The 22176-nt window shown below is 43.0% G+C and overlaps 1 protein-coding gene across 1 annotated transcript in view; it reads right to left on the reverse strand.

The window, feature by feature from the left end:
- The window catches only part of UGCG (UDP-glucose ceramide glucosyltransferase), a 29072-nt gene extending 15163 nt beyond the window's left edge, over positions 1-13909 (reverse strand). The window contains exon 1 of the mRNA XM_050913027.1: positions 13718-13909. Within this exon, the coding sequence (XP_050768984.1) occupies positions 13718-13815 (98 nt within the window). The 5' untranslated portion in view covers positions 13816-13909. The remainder of the gene's footprint in view (positions 1-13717) is intronic.
- Between the last annotated feature and the right edge of the window lie 8267 nt (positions 13910-22176).

Genomic DNA, 22176 nt, shown 5'->3' on the forward strand with positions numbered 1-22176 from the left:
ATGCTCAGAGATAGAAGGAAGTAGACAAGTCTGAATGAAGGAAATGGTGGGTAAGATTCAAGTGCCCACTTTGCAGTACAGACTTCTTGTGGCTGTCTGCCAGCAGAGAAACAGTCACAGGTTTCTGCATGCCTGCAAAAAAGGGAAAACAAAAAATGTAATCCTACTGTTTGCATACCAGAAGTTTATGTTAAAAAGCATGCTGCAATTGGTTAGTGCTTCATCACAAGCCAGCTGAGGGTAGAAGGCAGACCAGACATTTCATTCACTTTCAGTGCATATCTTCTCCTGTACTACACATACTCCACAGACAAAAAAGAAAAGGACCTTAGAAAGTAATGCACTGAAATCACAATGAGTAGTGGAGAGGAAGGGGAATGATTTAAAAAACCAACCTTAAAACAAGCTCCAAAATAGCAAGAGTCAAAGCTTTTTCACTGAAAAAAAGTCAAATTAAAGGTCTTGAGACTGAATTGAGCAAGAAAGAACGTAGATTGTGATCACTGTAATTTTTCAGAAGGTAAATGTTCTCAAAACCCAAACTTCAATTTGCTCTTCCAGTTTTGGGAAGTAGTAGTTCGAGCAGTGACTAGTTACAAAGATAAACAAAATCATACAATGCAGAACAGTAGAAATCCTATCTAGTGCTATTTGACAATTTGAATTTGAAATCTTCATACACAGCTGAAATTCTTTAAGAAGCATCTTCCAAATGTTATCACAAAAGTCATGTTCAGTAGATACAATCCATAACTTGATACAGTCTTTTGGGGGGGGGGGGGAGGGGTGGAGTTTAAACTTTCAAACATGTTTTGGAGTTTTAAGTAGGAAAAAAAAACTTATCTTTCAGGAAGAAGAAAGAGCAAACACTACAGAACTCAACTTAAAAGCAGCAAACACTCCCTTTTTTTAATCAAGGAATTTCTCTCCTTCTCCCCTCCCTGCCCCCACATCTGCATGATAAGATAAATAAACAGGCTCCCATACAATAGATTGTAGTTAAACCTGAAGTAATTGGAACCCTTTTACTATCTGAATCCTAAATAGTTTACAATTCAGCAAGCTGAAATGAAATGTGCTTAACAAACACAGCAAGTTGCCTACAACACAGCCATTACTGGATCATACAAGCATTAAAATGAACACACAGTTTTTCCTTCTAGTCTATCTGCAGGCTGCCATCAAAATAGCAATTCATTCCGTTTCTGCTTTCCCACACCCTCAGCCTACTGGTGGCTATGAAGCAGTCAGCACCACAAGATAAATTGGATCAGTCTGCTGATCAGAGAACTATCCCACAAAAAAAGCTAGCTTGCTGATCTGAGTCACCACATAGCCACATGCTCACTAAAGGCAGGATTAGAATAGCAGAAATGTTTAGAAAGGTGTAGGGGTAGGAGGGGATTTGGATTATCCCTTTGAGCATCAAATCAAGAGCCACTGAGGCATAGAAACAGAAATGCTTTTTGATACAGACTCCTTGCAACAAGTATTATGCAACTTCAGAGAACTGCATCCAGCATGATTTGTGTTTTATTTATGAAAGCATCTCCAGTGGACAGCAGTAACTCTGGGCCAGATAAACCAACCACAGCAGAGAGCTTTTAGTACAGGACCAACCCCTCATGTTAAGTAAGGGTTCTTTTAAAACACAAAGCTTTACAACATTTGTACTGTTAGACTATTCAATTTGTTTTTCTGACTTTTATTTTGCAAATCTATAGGATTAAAATAGCTCAGCCTTATTAATTTCATAAGCCACAAGTTTAAATGACAACCTTTGCTAAATATTAGATAATGTGCTTCCTACAGACCCCAGGTTGCTCCTTACTGTTCCCTTTGTGCCAAAGATCCCTGCCACCCATCAATATTTTCCAGTTTCTTCTGCCTAAAAGCTTCCAAAACAGTTAACTGTCAGTAACAGAATTATGTTAATGACTAAACAGAAACTACATTAACGAATCATAAAGCAGATACCATGCCAATATTTTTTTCTTAATTTTCAGTGGACAACAGGCCATTTTTTATTTAATTAACTCAGCTGCAAGTGTTTCCATAGTACAAAACAGCATACCACTGAAGCAGAAACCTTACTCAAACACCAATTCACACAAGTTTGAACACACAGTCGCAGCCCTATTACCCCTAGTTGGGGTAGTAAAAAAAGCCGTAAACCTTGTCTGGACTACAGAGTTGCCAGTGAGACAGTGTCACTGCCCTCACACTGCAAATGCCTTGGAGAGCCTGAATAAGTCTCCTATGAGGAACATCAGAAACTGAAAGAAAGCAATTATAAAAAACACATTTGAAAGAAAATATAAATTAAAGTAACACTTCTACACTCAACACCATATTTAACAGCATTTCAGAAGAGCAATTTTTTTTAATGTTTCCAACAGATACAAACCAGAAAAACTAACTTGGTACATTTCACCTGTCTTCTCTCTAAAAAAAAAAAGACCGCAACACACAACTCTTGGTTCACAGACCCTCAAAAAAACCATTTACCTCCCTCACCACTACACAATCTACATAAAACAATCTGCTTGGAAATGCTGTTATGAAACATATGTATCATCTCTCTTAAAAATGCTTAAAAGGAAGTGTGGAGTATCTTAAAACATCTCATTAGTATTTCAAAAGGTTAACAGGTGCAACCCTTGGAACTGTGTTTCAACCACCCACTGTACCACCTCATACTGTGCAGTCAGTCTAGCAGGCAGAGGAAAAAGCAGCGAAAAAACCCACAGACTCCTGTGGCCTACAAATCCTGCCTACTCTCCCCTAGCCCATCACAGAGATCTGTGAGGACGAAGGCAGGAAGAATTCCTCCTGTTATTATGAACATTCAACAGCTCAAAATGTATGTTCTCATGAAGGAGATGAGTCTGAAAGTTTTCTACCTCTTTTTAACCCAGAATCTTACCTTAGCAAGGCTTGCAAGAAAAATGCATGTTGATTTAAACTAAAAAAGCGTGTCAGTAGAAAGTGCTTCGGATATCTCCTCAATAACAGCTCAGTACATTGACCAAAATCTGACTTTCAGCAGCTTGACTATTCTACGTCTAACAAAGTGTGCACATGACTAGAGAAATATTTTTTCTGCTTCATAATGAAGTGTAGCACACTACCCATTACCAAACCAAAGCAGCAGTCACCTGGGAAGTCATTACTATACAGGCATATTGAACCAAGACCTCAAGAGAAGCACTTAATAAAAATAGGACACTTGCAAACAATGTAAAAATAAATGCTTAACTTCATTTACAGATTCCTCCTCATGGACTGTACTGCTGACAAAGCTGAGATGAACCCTACCAAGGGGGAGCATGGGGGGAAACCAAAACAGTCTTTGGTTTAAAGAGGTGTTTCTGAAGAGGGGGACAAGAATTCAAGTGGTCTAAAACAGATCAAACCAACTACCAGCACAAATTGGCCAAGATACATTATTAGTCATCCTGCTGTTTTAATGAAAAAAAGATCGATCCACTAGAAGCACCTATCAAGTGTTCAAAAATTGCTTTAAGAAATGCAACAATTCCAAAGCAAAAAGTTACAAGTAGCACTGTCAAGATAGTCCTAATCTTTCACTTAGTACAATGCTTCACTTTGGCTTTCTATCTTTGTCTACACTTGTAAACATGTTTTTACCTTACTTGTCCAAAGGACAGCATAAGACTTTCTTTATGCATGCTACAACTTCAATAATTTGACTCAATGTATGAATTCACCCAGGCTAATTATAAGAAGCTATAGTCTAGCCTAGGTCCTCATCAACTATTATTAAAAGCAACACATTTAAGAAAATGCAAAACTATTCACCTTGCAACTAGCAAAATGAAAAGCTTTTTTTGATCTATAGCAAAACATTTCTCAAAATAAAGTAATTAATCATTTCTTTTAAACCATAGGCTTCAGTAAAATGCAAAACCAATATTAAGTGTGTCAAAACCACAGAACCTCATTTAGCTTAAAATAAAATGTAAAAATCCCAGTGAACTCTGACACCGCTATTTGGCATTATGTAATTCCCAGGGAGTGACGGACACAAATACTGAAGGGTGCTCTAGCAAACCAGTAAAACTAGTTACATAGTTAGCATGCCACAGAACAGTTCTGAGAGAAATTTCACAAATTAATTTTTAAAGTCACTAATTATCATCTACCACTCTACTCACCCACCTTACTCAAAAGTTATGCCTTTATGGAAACATGGTTCACATAAAGCCTCAGCTTCTTTAAACCTCTTTGAAATCTTCATATCCTGACAAAAGCTGAGAAAAAGATTATATTCTTCCTCATCCCACTGTTCAGCTTCTTCCATTCCAGCTGACATACAAGGCTGGATACTTTTTTTGCGCTCCAAGAGCTCCACACGCTTCACTAACCCAACCCATTTCATTTCCATCTAACATACTCTAAATCTTACAGTCTATCTTCCCCTTCCACGCAAACCACTCAAACAGATGTGGTTTGTTTTTAAAGCCCACTTGTCACATCTATTGCACCATCTTCTCTCTTCTCAACATAAGCATACCATCCAGTCTGCCACAATTCCTCTCCTTTAAATCTACACTAGACAGTCTTTAATCTAGGCTTTGGTTCCTTGCATTCTGTTAAGTCATTCATGTTTGGAGCCACTACTACCATATTGTCACCCCAAAGTTCATAGTCTGTGTCTTATCCTCCTGACTCACACTATTAAAAAATTGGCCTTCCCTAACTGCCTCCAACATTATGTGGGTTTTCTCCCAAATTGTTATCACTCTCAGATTTCTGGTTCTGCACTGTTTTGCTTTCCCTAATTATTAATCTTGTAATACAGAAACTCATTCAACCACAATCTTAGTATAAACAACTCAAAAATTAACTCCTGCTTTCTCCAGATCTGTCTTCCCCTAAGGATTACCTAAATTTAAGTCTTGTGACTACACAGTGTCAGGTAAATTTCAGCTTGTTTAAAATAAGCAACATACACAACTTATACCCTCCACACAACCACCTTCTCAGTCTATTGCTCCATAATAGTCCAGGCAGCAGCCTGGGTGTCACCTTTCACAAAATCACAGAACAAGAGAGGTTGGAAGGCACCTCTGGATATCAGCTACTCCAACTCTCTGGCTCAAAGTCAGGTTAACTAGAGTAGGTTGCTCAGGAGCATCCAGTCAGCCCTTCCTGTCTCCAAGGATGGAGCCTCCACAACCTCTCTGGAAAGCCTGTTCCAGCATTTGACCATGAAAGTCTTCTTTTGTTTAAAATTAGAGTCTTTCATTTGAATTTGTGCTTGTTGCCTCTCATCCTGTCACTGGGCACCACAGAAGAGTCTTGCCCCATCTTCCTCACACCCCTCTACCCCCCAAAAATCAGGTATGTACACACATTGATGGGATCCCCCTCAGCCTCCTCCAGGCTGAATAGTCCCAGCTCTCAGCCCCTCCTTGTATGTCAGATGCTGCAGCCCCACCATCATCTCTGTAGCCCTAAGCCAGACTTGCTCCAGTATATCTGTGTTTCTCATACTATTGGCCGCCTTTACCAGCACAGGCACATTGCTGTTCATAGTCCAATTGGCATCCACCAGCACTCCCAGGTCCTTTTCTGCCAAGCTGCTTTCTAGCCAGTCAGCCCCCAGCCTGTGATGATGCATGGAGTTATTCCTGCCAGGAGCAGGACTTGGCATTTTCCTTGGTTGAGCTTCATGAGTGTCATGGTTTAACCCCAGCCAGCAACTAAGCACCACGCAGCCGCTTCCCCCTCCCCGTGGGGTGGGGAGGAGGAGAAAAAAAAGGTAAAACTCATGGGTTGAGATAAGAACAGTTTAACAACTAAAGTAAAATAAAATACACTACTAACTAAAAATAATAATATTATCATAATAATTGTAATGAAAAGAATATAACAAAAAAAGAAATAACACCGAAGAAAAGACAAGCTCACCACCCACTGACCGATGCACGAGCAGCGATCCGCCCCTCCCGGCCAATTCCCCCGTTTACATACTGGGCATGACATTCCATGGTATGGAATACCCCTTTGGCTAGTTCAGGTCAGCTGTCCTGGCTGTGCTCCCTCCCAGCTTCTTGTACACCTGCTTGCTAGCAGAGCATGGGAAACTGAAAAGTCCTTGGCTGAAGATAAGCACTACTTAGCAACAACTAAGACAGCAGCGTGTTATCAACATTATTCTCACACTAAATCCAAAACACAGCACTGTACCAGCTACTAGGAAGAAAATTAACTCTATCCCAGCTGAAACCAGGACAATGAGGTTCCTGTCAGACCATTTCTCCAGTCTGTCCTGGTCCCTCTGAATGGCAGCACACCCACCTGATATATCAGCCACTCCTCCCAGTTCTATATCATCAGCAAGTTTGCTGATATGTCCCATCTTCCAGGTCATTAATGAAGATGTCAAATGCTATTGGCCCCAGCACTGACCCCTGATGATTTTGTACATCTCAAACTTCGCATCCCTTCAGTGGTTTCCATCTTCTATCACAAGCTATCATTATCCTATCTGTGCACTGTGCATAGAGCAAACTGCTGAAATTTGGTACAGCTTTGAGCAGGGGGTTGGAACTGAACCTTCAACAGGCATTTCCAGCCTGAAGCACTCCGATTTCCTTCACAGTGCTGAAAAAATGACTCTCACCTCTGCCTCTAAGTTGCTAGAGAAAAGTCTCTGCCACTTGTGTGTTCCCATAGCCTGTCATTTTCCTGTGTTCTTCCTCAGTAACTGTACTTGACTTCATATCTTTGCATTGCTATCCTTCAGATTGCCTCTGCTATAATGCTGTCATTCACTTGCTCAGTAAAAGCAACCAATCAAGTTGTATGGATGTAACACTCACAGCAAGTACCTTAAGGTTTCTGCATAAAGTAGTGTCCATCCTCAATGCACAGGTTATTGGAGACAGGGTTACTGAGAGAAAGAGCAGGAAGATGAAAATGCTACCCAAGAACAAACAGAAGCCTCAGATAACTTTCCAACTTTTCACGCTTCTCCAACGTCCCAGTTTGTGGTCAAACATCCAAGTCCTTTTTTGCTTGCTCTTAACTCTCTAAGAATTTTTGCAGAAAGAGATTGCTAATACAGATCATGAGCTTGCTCCATTCCCAGTTCCACATATACAAGATCACAGACAACAATCTATTGTTAAAGTTACCAACATTTTCCATCAAGCTTGTCATCAGCTACGTAACTGGAAAAACTGTTTACGCTGAGGTAGACAACCTGCACCCAAAATTTCAGCATAAGTGGTTCAAGTTCAATAAAGATTCAACTAAGGAACAAAGACAAACCCAAGAACAGACGTGGCATTCCACATGTGCTAGACGTCTTCCAGCCACTTCCTAGAGAAGCTCCAGTACAATCACACTTCTCAGTTTTCTGTTTGAGTTTGATTATCAACAAGAAGGAAGGGTACCTCTAATCTCAGAAACGGGTATTTGCATTATCTCCATCAAAGTCTATCAAAATGTTAGTTCACTTACGCCTGGTAACACTTGATAGTAACAAGTGAGTTCTCTAAAGATTGCCTTTTAAATTAGATCTACACTACATCCCCTCCTGGCTCCTATCTGTGACAAGGCTGCCTCTGAAGCACTTGCACAAACCAAAGAAAATACAACCCTATGATGGCAAGGTGAATAACTACTACTGCTCTTAACAGCTACTTTAGCCAATCTATTGCCACACACTGACAGTGGAAAATATAAGACAGCCCAAAGGAAGAGATGGCCCCATCAACAAGCAAAAACGTCAAAAGGAGATGACAGAAGACAAACAGAGAGGTCAGCGAACATAGCAGGGTAAGTCTGAACACAAATCATGGACTGAGCAGCAAGGGAGGGACAAAGAGAAAAACACGGTGACAAGACAATCAAATAGGGCCGAGAGAAATAGAATTGTTATTTTCTTAAGAATGAAAGGTCACAACTACTATATAGTAATAGATTATTAACCAAACAATCAAAATGACTTCACATTAAAAAAACAGAAATCAAACATTGGCTATGTGGGATTTTTTGTTTAGGTTTAGAAGCCACGTTTAGAAAGCTCTTCAACATTGCAGAAGTACTTCAGGAAACTTGAGTTTTATGCATCTGTGCAAACTGAATTTCCTCCTTGTACGCATATGCATGGCTATTAATTACTTTTAGCTACATTCACGTGTTGTATTACATTTATATGTTTCTGAAAGTCTTGGGTTTCACTCAGGAGACAAGGCACAATGGGCCCAGTTACATCCCAATGCCACATGAATGCAGAATTGATTATTTCTTCATTGACTACTGTAACATAAACAATTAAATTTTTAAAAGCTAAAACTAGCAATACATTTATCAATTAAATGACACACACTACCCTTCCCACTTACAACTAGGAACCAAGACAGTGAACAACCTCAGTATCAACTGACTGCGGATGCCTTAAAGAAAGTGATTTACATTAAGTGCTGTAATTAGAATTGCCACTGACAACCACTACAAAAACAATGGAGACTCAAAACCAGAACATGATTCCATGAGTTCAGTTTTGTGGACCAGGCAAATAAAGCAGCAAGATACAAACAGCTTAACAGATTTACCAAACATTTTCTAGGAACTCTGTGGCAGAGGCAATGCTGAGTGCAAGTCACTAAAGATTGAATCTGACTTCCTTAACTTAAAAGCCATTCTATTGCCTCTCCTCAGTCCCAGAAAAACTTTACAATACACACCTCTACTTGGTGTTCAAGTTGAAATAATCATCAGCAACAAAAAGTGAGAGAGTTATTCAGAGAAAAAAATATAAAACCTCTCATTCGTTTTTAGACTAAAGTCTGAAGACATAGCAGGGAAACTGAGATCAGATTGATTATGCTTAAATAAGGCATTTTCTAGGTTCTGCAGGCTTCGCTTGCCAGCTTTATTTTAGAAAGAGGCACATCATGTTCAGAAAGCTCCTGTCATTATTAAACTAGAATGATCTATTTTGAAATACAGTTAAAACAGCAAATCCACTGCCACAGATCTTGCTAGCCAGTGATTCAGAATTACAAGATGTGTTTGTGCACTATAAACCCCAAGAAAACAGCTTTAGTTTTGTTTTGGGGTTTGTTTGGTTTTTTTACCTTTTCCCTGATTTCACAAGACTTCTGTTCCACTCTTTGCATGTCCTTAGAATGGAAGTTAGTAAGAATCACTAAAACACTATTTTAGTAGACTGCTAAAATATCAAAATTTACTGCTCGGTTTCCTCAACAACATTTTAGCCAACACTATAAATCTTTTTTCTTTATTAGCACATCATACACACGGTCTTCCATTTCAGATATAGCTATACATTTGGTTTCGGTTTTGAAAGTTCATTTTAGTTGTCCATACAACTACATAACTTCAGATGGTTTCAGAGTCCGTATATCAGATAATCTCCAACACTGAACTCTTCCTACTGGATCAGCTGGTGGCTCAACTCCAGCTGAAGAGCCTATGTGCAAGCAAGGAAGGGTCTTAGTCAATGTCCCAAGTTGTTTATAAAGGATAGCAACTCAAACAGGCCAAATATCACAGCCTTACTATGCAGAGTAATATAGGCAAACTGCCCTTTATCTAATTACTAGCTATAAAAACATGCTATTTGGTCCACTTTTATTGCATTTACTTCACCTGACTCAGTATTACTGAGAAAGCACCAAACCAAGACCCATTTCCTAATAACATACATCAGACAATTTATAAAGATTGGCCTTTTGACTTAACAGTGTGGCTATCTGCATTTCATTCCTTCAGCCCACCTGTTTATTTTAAAGGAGTATGAAATCAATCCATGCTACTGTACTTATTTATAAACCAAAGCCATTCGAAGTAGGGAAGGGCAGTAGGGGAAAGAGGTGGCAAGAACCAGATTTTGCAAGTGCGGTATGGAAGAACAGACATTCATCCTCAACTGAAACCTTGTACAGTACCTTAGATATCCAAACCCTACATGTTTTAAAGCAATTACAGCACAAACCAACACAGCTGAAGTGCTGTCATGACCTTAACCTTGACAACTGCTGACAGCACTTCAAGACAAAAAAGCTTACTTCCTTGAATAATCCCATTTATCTACTTAATTCACATGTTTTAACTATTTTGCTAAATCAAACATCTAAAATACCAATGGGGAACCACAGGAGGATGACTGCCTAGGCCACAACAGCTTTGCTGATATGTTTCAACATTATCTTAGTACTCAAGTGGCACAGATCAGCCCTTCCAACACACCAGTTCAGCATTGCTAGACAGAGCGTAAATCGAGGACAAACAGCCTCTACCCCAGTGACTTTAAAAAATGTCAAACCAACAATACCATCCATAAAGAGAAAACAGGAAGACTAATTATTTTCATCTTTCTTCTTCACTGCCTATAACAGGTACAGTATAAGTAGCTTTCAGTATATGACAAGCATCACATAATTCTACTCTAATACTACATCCTCCTACTGACATCAAAAGGAGTTTCTGTCTAAGTGAAGACCCCTTCATACCTCAGTGGTCTAGGAAAGGGTGCAGTGTGCTGTGCCCATTGTCCAGGATGAAATAGTCTATGAGATAAGGGGGACTAATAACAGTGTCCAGCCACCAGAGTTTTCAGGCCATGGCATTAACAATCACCATTTATCTGGGGTCCCTTCCCTCTAAATGCGCTCCAGCAGTTGAAGCAAACACAGGTGATTACCTCCTGGTAATTCCCTTCACAGGGGTATCTCACTTGCAGGACCAGGCCATTCCTCCACATATCATTCCACCAGACAACCCCACAGCCCTCCTCCCTTGTGCAGGGCAGTGCTTACAAGTGGCACAGACTCCAAACTCACCAGAGCAGTGCCTTCTCCAACCATCAGCTATATCCCACCAGCTCCAGTTTCCCAGTACCACTACTGCAAGGACATCTCCCTGGCATGGTCTGTTGTAGGTGTCCAGCATTTCTTTAATTTCACTACAAGCAAAGGGCAGCTGCATGGTCACACTATAGGGAGCAGCAGTCCTGTTTGTACAGATCTACCAAATCACTGTAACTGGGGAAGCTCCTCCACAACAGCCTGCCAACCCAGCACAGCTTGCAGTTTGGTCACTTCAGTGCTACCAGCTGCTCATCTCCAACCAAGGGCCACCTCTTCACACTGAAGACTAAATACCCGTTACCACCAGCCCATTACTCTGACAAAGACAGTGAGCTCCTGGCTCTGTACCTGCTGAAATGGTATCTCGAGAGCCCCACTGGAAGCACACTTTTCTCCAGGGGTCTCTCAGGTTGGGACATGACCACTCCAATTCTTACCCATCCCCTTCCCAGCTGGCAGGTTTTCTACCTGTTAACACATTGTTTGCATTATCTCCCCGTACACATTACATACACTTGCAACACAAATTCCCTAATAACAAAAAAGACAACTCCTTCCAAGTTTCACACCACTGCAAATACTCCAGCCCCAGGCCACACCAGGTCCAGCTGCTACCTGCATTCCCCACCAATTACTGTCACTGGCAAAACAGTCTCAACTCAGGAAATTCCACTTACTTTAAATTATTGCCAATTAACAGACAATTAATTACTGATTTGGGTATTGAGGAAAAAAAAGACAACCAAATTTTTAGGTAAGCACCTTCTGTCCTCCTTCCCCAGGCTCACCTTCAGTCAGAGACCGTTCCTCCCCACCTTTCTATCTGAACTGCTCTTGTTTTCACTACTCCTTACACTCAGTCCCTCCCGAGCCCTTCAGCGAGGTGACACAGGAGGTGAGGGTCAGTGCGTAATGTTTTTTTCTGCCACACCTTGCTTCTTACTCATTTTTCCTCCACTGCAGGTTGCTTCTTAACTGTCACTCTGCTCCAGCAGGTGTACCTGCTCTGGAGTGACTCACCTACAAGTTACAATCCCTTTGGCAGAGTCTCTGCCCCAGTACGGGTCTGCCATGGGCTGCAGTCTCCTCAGGGGTGGGTCACCCACAGGCTGCAGTCCCTCAGGGTGTCTCCACCCCAGCATGGGTTGCCCACAGGTCACAGTCCCTTCAGGTGTACGTGTACTTGCCCTGGCATGGCTTACCTCCAGGCCTTTCAGGAGTGTCCCCGCTCCAGAGTGCGGCCTCCACAGGATGCAGTCCCTTTGAGGGTGTAGCTCCTGTGGCATGGACTGCCCAATAGTGTCCCCTTCCTCTGGTTCTCCTCTATTCTCCCACGTCTCTTAGTGTATCTCCTCTTTTTTCCTCCTGTTTATTCTCTCGCATGTCTTCCCCCATATCTCCATTTGGGTCTCCTGCCCCTCACTCTTAAAGATTTATGAGCAGCAGCACCACACACACTCATCTGATAGGCTAAGGTTTTAGCATCCAATGGGCTGTCTTCATCAGCTTCAAAGCTGTCCAGAATCAGGTGTGCCCACGGTAGTCCATGGTCTCTTCCCCCACCAGGGCCTTGCAGCTCCCCAGTACTGAAATCCTGCCATTTGTGCCCAAGACAACCCATACAGCTAGTTTTCAAGAAAGAAGGTAATCATCCGAGTAAATATAAGATCTAAAGGCAACCAAACTACAGTACAGAAAAATTATTAGAGCTTATAAGTGATTTCACATAAAAAGAGCAAGGCAACCATGACCAAGGGCAGCAGAAGCAAATCTCTAGCATCCATGAATTCAAGAGGAGCTTTGCCTTCAACAAGCACTGGGGTTTATCACAGATACCTATCAGATGAATGTGGAACAGCAAGAAAGCAGAGCAGATAAGCACAAGCAAAGCAAACAGAAATTCAGATATTTTCTAATCCCTGTAGTGATGCAACAGTGACCTTTTATTTAAGAGAGTAGAAACATGGTCTTCGACAGAAAGAGAGGTGCATTCTTAATCCTTTCCCCACATACCCACAGACAATTCCTCTGCCAAGCTCAGGCAGGAATCTGTGTTGTTTGTCAGCCACCAAAATGCAGACACTCCTCACAAACTCTTAAAGCATTTTTCCTTGGAGTTATCCAAGAAGGCTCTGGACATACTATATACACTTCTCTTCACTGGTACTACCATTATTTCTCAAAAAAAAAAGTGTATAGCTAAAATTCTGTCTGGTCAGCACAGGGCACTGCGCTACTTCGGTTGTTCTGCTGTACACTCGTTGCACAGTCAAATAGCACACATTTTATAACTGCTGTGCACGTTGGTCTCCCACCATCAGCGAAAAAGCCTCACTTTGCAAGTGTACCAGCAAACAACAAAACCCAAGCCTTCCCTAGCAGTGCTAACGGCAAAGGAGCAAAGATCACGGTGCAAAAGCAGGCGGCAGAAGCCTACAGAGAACGGGTTTTACCCGAAGACCGATGGCAAGGTACCAGCTACGCCCTCACAACAGCCGAGCCGACCCCCGGGATGCCTCACGCCGGCGGCCGCGGGACACATGCGGAGGGCGCTCCCAACACGCCGGCCCGCAGGTGTGCCCCTCCGGCCCCACGCCAGGGGAAGGGAGGCGGGAGGCTCCTCCGTGCCGGACACCCGGGGGGAGAGAACGGGAGAAGAGGTGCCGCTGGCCCGCGGGGAAGGCGGCGCGGTGGCGGGGGACAAGGCCCGCTGCCCCGCTCCTCAGCGGCGGGGCCGCTCCTGCTCTCGCCGCGATGGCGGGCGGGAGGGTGGGTGGGGTGGAGGGGGGTGAGGGAACAACGCCGGCGCCATCCCCCCCCCCCCCCCGCCCGCGGCCCGCGCTTACGTGTAGATGATGGACATGAAGTGCATGAGCCAGAGCACGACGAAGAGGATGAGCCCGAAGATGGCGAGTCCCTCCAGGGCCAGGGCCAGCACCGCCATCCCCGGGGCGCGGCGGCCCGAGCAGGAGCCGGCGGCGGAGCGGGAGCGAAGCGAGGGAGGGTCGCTCAGCGGCCTGTCGGCGTGCGGAGCGGCGGCTGCCGCGGGCGAGCTCTCGAGGCGCCTCACTGCTCCTCCACCGGCCCGGCGGCCTCCGCGCTGCCAGCCGCTCACGCACTGACGAGCCGCCGGCCGGCCTGCCCGCTGCCTGCCTGCCGCCGCCCGCCCCCGCCTTTCTGTCAGGCGCAGGCCCCGCCCGCCCCTCGCTCGCGGCTGGCCCCGGAGAGGCGGGGCGGGGAGTCACGGGGCTGGCGGTGGCGGCGGGGCGGGCGGTTAAATCCGTTACCGCGCCTCCCCTGCCCCGGGCGTAGAGCAGGGCCTGGTCCGGCGCCTCGCCCTGCTGCCGGCTGCGTGACTCTGAGGGTGTCCCCCTCGGGTCGGCGGCAGCGGGCGGGCAGGACCGAGGCGTGGGGCCCGGGGCCGCTGTAGAGGCAGGCGAGGCGGCAGCCGGGCGGCGCGGCGGCCGCTGAGGTGGGGCGCGGGAGCGGCGGAGGCGGCCGCTCCTTGTCCTCAGACTTTGCTGGTGGCTTTTAAAAACGCTCCCTGGCCCGCAGAGGCCTTGTCGCCGCAGCTGAGGAGACCACAGCCCTTTATCCACAGAAGCAGGGCTCGGGGTAGCTGGTTGTTGCCGAGCTCATCCCGCACAGACGGGCTGATAGGGCTGCGTGGCCTTTATTATTTTTTAGTTAGTGTTTTTTGAGCCTGAAAGCTGTCTCGGTGACCTTGAATGCTGCAGGACAGGATTGCTACTTCCAGTGTAGGTGTGCACCTGGAAGTCACTGATGGTGCTGATCCTCCCTGAGTCAGACCAGCCGCTGAGAGGACTGGGGTGATGCCAGCAGTCACGCTGCAGCTCTGGTCAGCAGGGCCCGTGCAGTGATAGTGCAACCTGGTGACTACCAGCCTTGGCTGGGTTTGGGTTAGTGCCCAGTTAATGAAAGAGTCTGTTGCTCGTTACTAATCATCTAAGCCATCTAGTCTTGCCTTTATTTTGTTACAGTATTTATGGCAATTCCTATTACTGTGATGTTGCCCCCCGTTTTGAGCGGATTCATATGAAGAAACTTCCCAGCACTTCTGTTCAGCTTTTACAGTTTACACTAGTGTTTTGGATCTGGGGTCAGAAATGTCAATTTATCTCCTGCTGATTGTGTAATGGCAAACATGCATTGCATTAGCCGTTTTAAATTTAACTCCATTAATCTGGGGTATGCTGCGGAAAGAGAGAATTACTTGAGTGCCTGTGCCTGCATACTGAGCTTGCCAGATGCAGGTTAGTTCTAGACTGGAAGAAGCATAGCCATACATAAGAGATTACGGTTACCTGTACATGAGAAGGTACACTTTTTCCTCAGGTCTCTTGACCAGTAGCAAAAGCTGAACATTGCAGTGTATGCACACTCTCTTAATAGATTTTTTTCTTCCACAGCTCTCAATTATTAATGCAGATGAAGGAGCATTCATAAATTCTGCTTAAGAACTGTCATGGTTTTTTAAAACATTCTAGTCACCATAATGCTTTGAAAATGTAGAAGAATTAGGTTTCAAGGTAGCTCTAATTGTGTATGAGAAGTTAGGATGTAGCGATTCGAACGCAACTTACTGTAAGAAAAGCTAGGATCTCACGTGATGTGGCAGGAAATTGACTAAATTAAAAGCACAATTTAAAATTGAAAGTGAAAAACTACTGATAACTCTGGTAAGAACAGGTGGGGTATCAGTCCATCCTAGAGCCGACATTGTCTGTGTAGTCTGTTGGTTCCTGCTTAACATTAGTTCCCACATAAATCATGGTGGCCAGCAACATACCTTTACACTGGCTTCAGTGTTTTCTTAGTAAAACTTCCTTAAAATTAAGTTTTCAAGTAAAACAAATTACCTTAATTTTCAAATTCCCCTATCACAGATTGTGTCCATATCTCATTTGTAACTGAAAGTGGCAATCAGTTTTCATTTTTCTATTTGTTCCTGCAGTTAAGGTCTAACGATCACATTTGTATTGACTTAAGATTGTGTCAATGAGCTTTATATACATTTTTTAGCCATGATTTGAGTTGTCATGCTCAATTTTGGCACTGTCACACGACTAGTCTAGCCAGAGAATTATGAGCTGATATGTATGAATTGTTAGAATATAGCTGATATAACCCTTATCTAGTTGGATTGCATCTCTCTTCCAAGGCAGAAACAGCCTATGCAAAACAGTATCTTGCATTAAAATATGACAGTACAGTGAATTTAGGAAGACTGAGGGCCTGTCTTCAACAGTCAGTTGAGCAAATAATCACAGTTTATTAAACTTTTTCTGGTTTTGAAGAAGTATTGAGCTGAAGCAGTAAAGTTTATTCTTTGTCCAAGAAGGTGTTTGCCTGGGAGATTATGTTGGTAGGCTGCTTATTTTGCAATAGCTAGAGTTAATGGCTCCATGCAAACAAACTTTGCTGAGGCTTCTTCATAAATAAAATGAATAAGGGTTATTTAACCTGCTACTGACTCCTATACTTCAGCAAACCACACCGATGAATGAGCAGTCCTCAAAAAATACTACGCAGAAAAATGCCAAGCTGGCGTAAACAACTGTGGTTTAGCAAAGGACGCATCTTTCTGCCGTCCTCTCTGGGACAGAATTCTGTCCTCCTGGCTTTGTTGTACGGGGAGAAAGAACTTCTCTCTGATGAGGGGTTTAAGGTAAAAAGCTGCAGCACCCAACACTCCAGTCGATGTCTGGTTTAAAATAGGAAGCTCCAGTATACTTTCAGGAGATTCTTTGGGAGCATGGTGGAGGAAAGTCAGGTAGGGTAAGGCCTTTGACCTCAGTAATTTTTCTAGTCAAACCCTGCCACATGGATTCTTTAAGCAGGTGTATTAAGCTTAGTGGGAGAGCAAAGAGTAAAGGTTCCCTGGAACAAGGGGCCATCTGGAGCTGTGACAGTTGAGTGGTGGAGGACATGCTCCCGGTCTCCCCTCAGTGTGGAGTGCAATGAACGATTCACAGAGAGCAGTGTTCTTCAGATACTGCAAATCTGCCTCCTCCTCAAAGATGCCTCATCATGCCTTGGAGGCATGATACACCCTGGTGTTTTAATCAAATGCTTTGGACTTATGCTAATGTGTACTGTGTTTAAATTAAAAACAAACAAAGAAACAAAACAACCCTCCCATGTGCTATAGAGCTACTGTTCTTGGTTCATTCATCATTTTGCCAAAATATTGATTAATTTAGTTAACAGTGTTTGAGTGTAGATTTGTTGCAGACTGAAAAAGATGAATTTAATAGAAATCTCCTTCCTAAGGGTCCTAAATGGCCTAGATATGAGACTTACTGTTCCGACAACAAAAATGATGTAATATAAACACTCATATAATTTTGAACTGATAAAAAGGGATATGTATAGATCATTACCAAAAGAACATTAGTGTGTTAACCTGTAGTGATACTGGTATTAATTCTGAGAAGACTGTGGAAAACAAAACTCCAAAAGTTTCGCTTATTAGTATATCTGTAGAAGCTTTTAACCCCTACACAGACTTTCCCGTTTCCTCCTTAACCATCAGAGCTTCTGTCGAAAACCATTGTTTACATAAGCTTTGGAGAGAGAGTTCTCCATCTTCAGATGGCAAAACAGTTTGTCACCTGAATTCCACTTAAAAATGTATTTAAAATCTGCTGAAATGCTATTTCACAGGTTGTGTGTGCCTTCGTTAGTATTTCCAAGTATACGCTCCCTAGTTCACTGTACTATTACTGTTTCTGTTCAGAATTATAAAACTCTGAAAAGTCTGCCTCCAAGGCCACGCAGGATGTTGGGTATGTATAAGTAACCTTTTATTAAAATAACTTTTTTGTTCCTTTTCTTTGAATTAAATAAATGTGTATATTACTGCTCAGCATGTTTGTTATTATACAAATGTTCTGTCTTGCAGCTTCCTCTTGTTTAAATCTCCTTTGTTTAGGTTATGAAAAAAGGTATGCAGTCATTACTTGGATTTGATATAGAAATGTATGCAATTGCTCTCTGCCTGTTAGGTCTCCTTGCCTAAGTGAGTTCAGAATTTTATTCAAGTCTTAGAGCACTTGTAAATATTGAGGAAAAGTCTGTCTAGGAGGAGGAGGAGAGAGGGACAGAACTTATCGGACAACTCTGCCACTATCTTCTTTATTTGGCAGCAACAAGCTATCTAATCAGCGTATGTAAAGTGGCCCATGAGGTTTAACAAATGCAGCTCTAGGCTAGCCATAGCGCAGGCTGTCTCTTGTCTGGTAGAGTGTCTCAACAAATCAAACACCAGAAAAATTAGACACCAGAGCTCTTACAAATGCCCATGAATGGAAAAAGTTAAACCTACAGCTTGCAGTGAAACCTCAAAGTACGAATCTGTGAGGAATGAGGCTTCAGTACTTTTGATCTTCAGAAATCTTTCGTAAGAGAATGTGAAAGCACTTTTTAAAAAAAGATTGTCAGACAATATTGTAAGAGCCATGCAAATGTTTCAGTAACATGGTATTTTTCTTGAGAAACTGATGCAGGTCTGCACTAACCTATAAACCTTCTCCCAAGTGTTGCTGCTGAAAACAGTTATGCTTATGCAGTCATCATTAAACTATGGAATACTCGGAGAAGAATTAAAGTTAGAAAACCAAAGTAAATAATTTCACAGAGTCACAGAATAGTTGAGTTTGGAAGAGACCTCTGGAGATCACCTATTCCAACCTACTGCTCAAGCTGGGTCAATTAGAGCAGTTGGCCCAGTTTGGAGTCTGTCTCCATCTTCATTACTCCCCCGACCGGGTATTTGTGCACACCGGTAACATTCCCCTGACCCTTCTCTTCTCCAGGCTGAACAATCCCAGCTCTCTCAGCCTCTCCTCGTATGTCAGATGCTCTAGTCCCTCCGTCGTCTTTGTGGCCCTCAGCTGGACTCACTCCACTATGCCCATGCCTCTCCTGTAGTGGCAACGCACGTACTAATGCAAATCAGGATGCTGTTGGCCTTCTTTGTCAAAAGGGCACGTTGCTGCTTATGGTCAACTTTGTGTCCACCAGCACCCCCGGGTCCTTCTCTGCAAAGCTGCCTTCCAGACAGCTGGCCCTCGGTGTGTACTGGTGCCTGGGTTTGTTCCTCCTCAGATGCACGACTTGGCATTTCTCTTTCTTGAACTTCATGTGATTCCTGTCAGCCCATTTTGCCAGCCTGTCAAAGTCCCTCTGAATGCCAGTCCACCCATGTATGGTATCAGCCACTCCTCCCAGTTTTGTATCATTTGCAAACTTTCTGAGGGTGCAACCTGTCATTAATGAAGATGTCAATCAGCATTGGCCCCACTATTGACCTCTCATGCACTCCAGTAGCGACTGGCCTCCGGCTGGACTTCTTGCCACTGATCACCAGGCTTGAAGCCTGGCTGTTGAGCCAACTTTCTGTCTACCTCAGGATACCCTTATCTAGTTCATTCCTTGCCAGTTTGCTTATGAGTGTATTATGGGAGACAGTGTTGAAAGCCTTGCTAAAGTTCAGATTCACAACATCCAGATACCAGCCCGTGTTCACCAAACCAGTCATCTTGTCATAGAAGGCTATCAGGTTGGTTAAGTATGATTCCCCCTGCAAAAATCCATGCTGACTGCTCCCAATCACCTTTTTGTTCTTCATAGGTTTAGAAATTGTTTCCAGGATTAGTTGATCCATCACCTTCCCAGGCCTGTAGTTTCCTGGCTCTAACTTCTTGCTCTTCTGGAAAACAGGAGGGACATTTGCTTTCTCCTAGTCCTCAGGAACCTCCCCTGTTCTGCCTGACCTTTCAAAGACAATCAAAAGTGCCCTCATGATGATGTTGGCCAGCTCCCTCAGCACTTGTGTGCATCCCATCAGATCCAATGGTCTCATGTGTGTCCAGTTCAGTTCAATGTTCCCTAATCTGATCCTCCTCCGCTGAAGGTAGGCACTGGGTACTTCAGTCTTCTCCATGTCCTTTGTCACCAGGTACCCTCCCCCCTTCAGCACTGGTCCCACATTTTCTGTGGTCTTCCTTTTGCTACAGGGTACTTGTAGAAGCTTTCACAGTGTCCTTCACATTCCTCATCAGATTCAACTCCAGATGGACTGTGGCTTTCCCTACATGCTCAGAGAGTGTGTCTGTATTACTCCTGGGTTGCCTGTCTGGCTCCCACCTCTTGTAAGATTGCTTTTTATGTTTGATTTTGGTCAGGAGCCCTTGCTCATCCATGCAGGCCTTTTCAACCTTTTCCCTTCATATGCTCTGAATATCTACCCTTTCTTTACTGCTTTTCCCTGACTCTCCTTTGAAGTTCTTAGTCTTCACTCTGGAGGCCCAGTAGACCTCAATCTTCCTTGCGTTTTAATGGCTCTTTCTCCTGCCTTGCCCAGTCTTCTTGTCCTCTTGTTTTCTGAGTCTCTTTTTATTCAAACTTACTCCATCCCTGCTTGCTCCCTAGACTATATTCTGCCACATTTCACAGGGGTTTGTTCTCCAAGGCCTGCCCCCAAATGTGTTTGCTCTATCTTGTGCTCTGTTAGGTACTCCAGAGTTTCTCCTTTTAATTTCCAATTATCAATGAGAAAGAACAATGTGGATTTGTTATAAGTAAGTGTTAACAGCTCCTTTTTTCTATTTTCGTCTGCCCTTTTTTTTATTCCTTTACCTTCCCTTGTCTCCGTTCATTTTTATTGTGAGATTTTCAGGACAAGGATAATCTCTCTAAGGTGAAAAGACATTATTTTCCAATATACAGACTGCCACAAAATTGTCTTATCTACACACCAGTGCTTTCTTTTGCTCTTAAAAAAATGTAATGTCCTGTAAACAAATCACATGCTCCTTCTGGGGAACATCATGCTATCCTCACCTCCTGGAAAACAAAACCATCTGGCCACAGTATTTCAATTATTGCTGAGCCACAGGCTAAGGAGGATGGCCAAGACTCTCCCTGTGTGGTGATCTGAGAAAAAGGGATGGTGATCTGGGGTGAGAGCATCTGATTGAAACAGCTCGATATCTGTGATATTTTTCGTATGGAATTTATGTGAATCCTTCATGGACAATGATATCTGAGGTACAAAAGGAAACAGTATATATATATTTGTAGGCTCAGGGGTTTTTTTTAAAGCTCTGAATCCTCTCACTTTTGGGGGCTAGCTTTGTTTGAAAAGTAATATCTGTGTGCCAGTGTTTAAAAAGTCACCCCTCTAAGGAATATTAAGCAAACAGCTTCCCTTTAAGAGCTAAATCTGTTTGCAGGTATGTCCATGGAATTTTACATGCTGAGCAGAATATATGTCAAAATATAATTGGGTTTTTATGACCAAAAAATGCATTAGAGAAATACTGAATATGAACACAGAGAAGGAAAGAGAAAGTCATCAGGTCTTACAACGTTTTGTTCTGTTTAGATAATGTTTTAAATTTATGTTTTTCATTAATACTTCTGAGAATAAACTTTGATTTTTTCACAAGTCTCTTCAAAAAAATTGTTGTTGTTTATTGTCCAGTCAGATACACACTATGCATGGACTTTTCACTCTGACTATAATTTACTTTTTTATGCATGGTGCTCAATTGGCCATTGACATCACCTCATAATGGTTAATGTGCTGTATGGACAATTCAGTTTTATAAAGATAAGGAGAAGAATCAAACAAAATTGCAAATTGATTAGATAGGTAAATCTTGCATGACTTTTGGAAGAGCAAGCATTCATTCAATGGGAGAGTTTCTGAGTTTCCATCAATACAAACATTCTTGCAAATAAAAATCACCCATAAGTAAATGCTGAGTGCAAGTTAAAAAGCATACTACCAATAGAAACATATAGTCAGGTTTCTTTTTTCAAATGTTGGACCCAAGCAGACACTCCCGGTTTTTAGCATCTGGCAATCCTTTTTGCTGTGAAACTTGCATTCTTGTTAACCCAGGCAAGGGCAGACAAGAGCACAATTTCAAAGTCTTCGTGGATTCAATAAAGGGAAAGTTGTTCAGGGAGTTAGGAACCAAAGGCATCCAGCAAGGGCTAGAACTGGGGGAAAGAATTTGTTCTGGGAGCAACAGAGCAGAAGTTGGGGTCAGAGGGCCCCCTTGGGCTAGAGGACCAAAAATACAAATGCTTTTTTAAGCTGAGACCAAGCGCCAAAAAGGGTGAAATGAAAGGAAAACGTGATAGGGGGAACAGGGTCCGTCCAGAGAAGAAATGAGCTAAGCAGTGATGTTTCATGACTGAATATGACACTAAATTTGAAATTGTTTCATGCTTCCATCAACAAATGTTTGATGCTCCAAGAATACGAATA

This window comes from Gymnogyps californianus, chromosome Z (assembly GCF_018139145.2).
Source record: "Gymnogyps californianus isolate 813 chromosome Z, ASM1813914v2, whole genome shotgun sequence".
Lineage (NCBI taxonomy): Eukaryota > Metazoa > Chordata > Aves > Accipitriformes > Cathartidae > Gymnogyps > Gymnogyps californianus.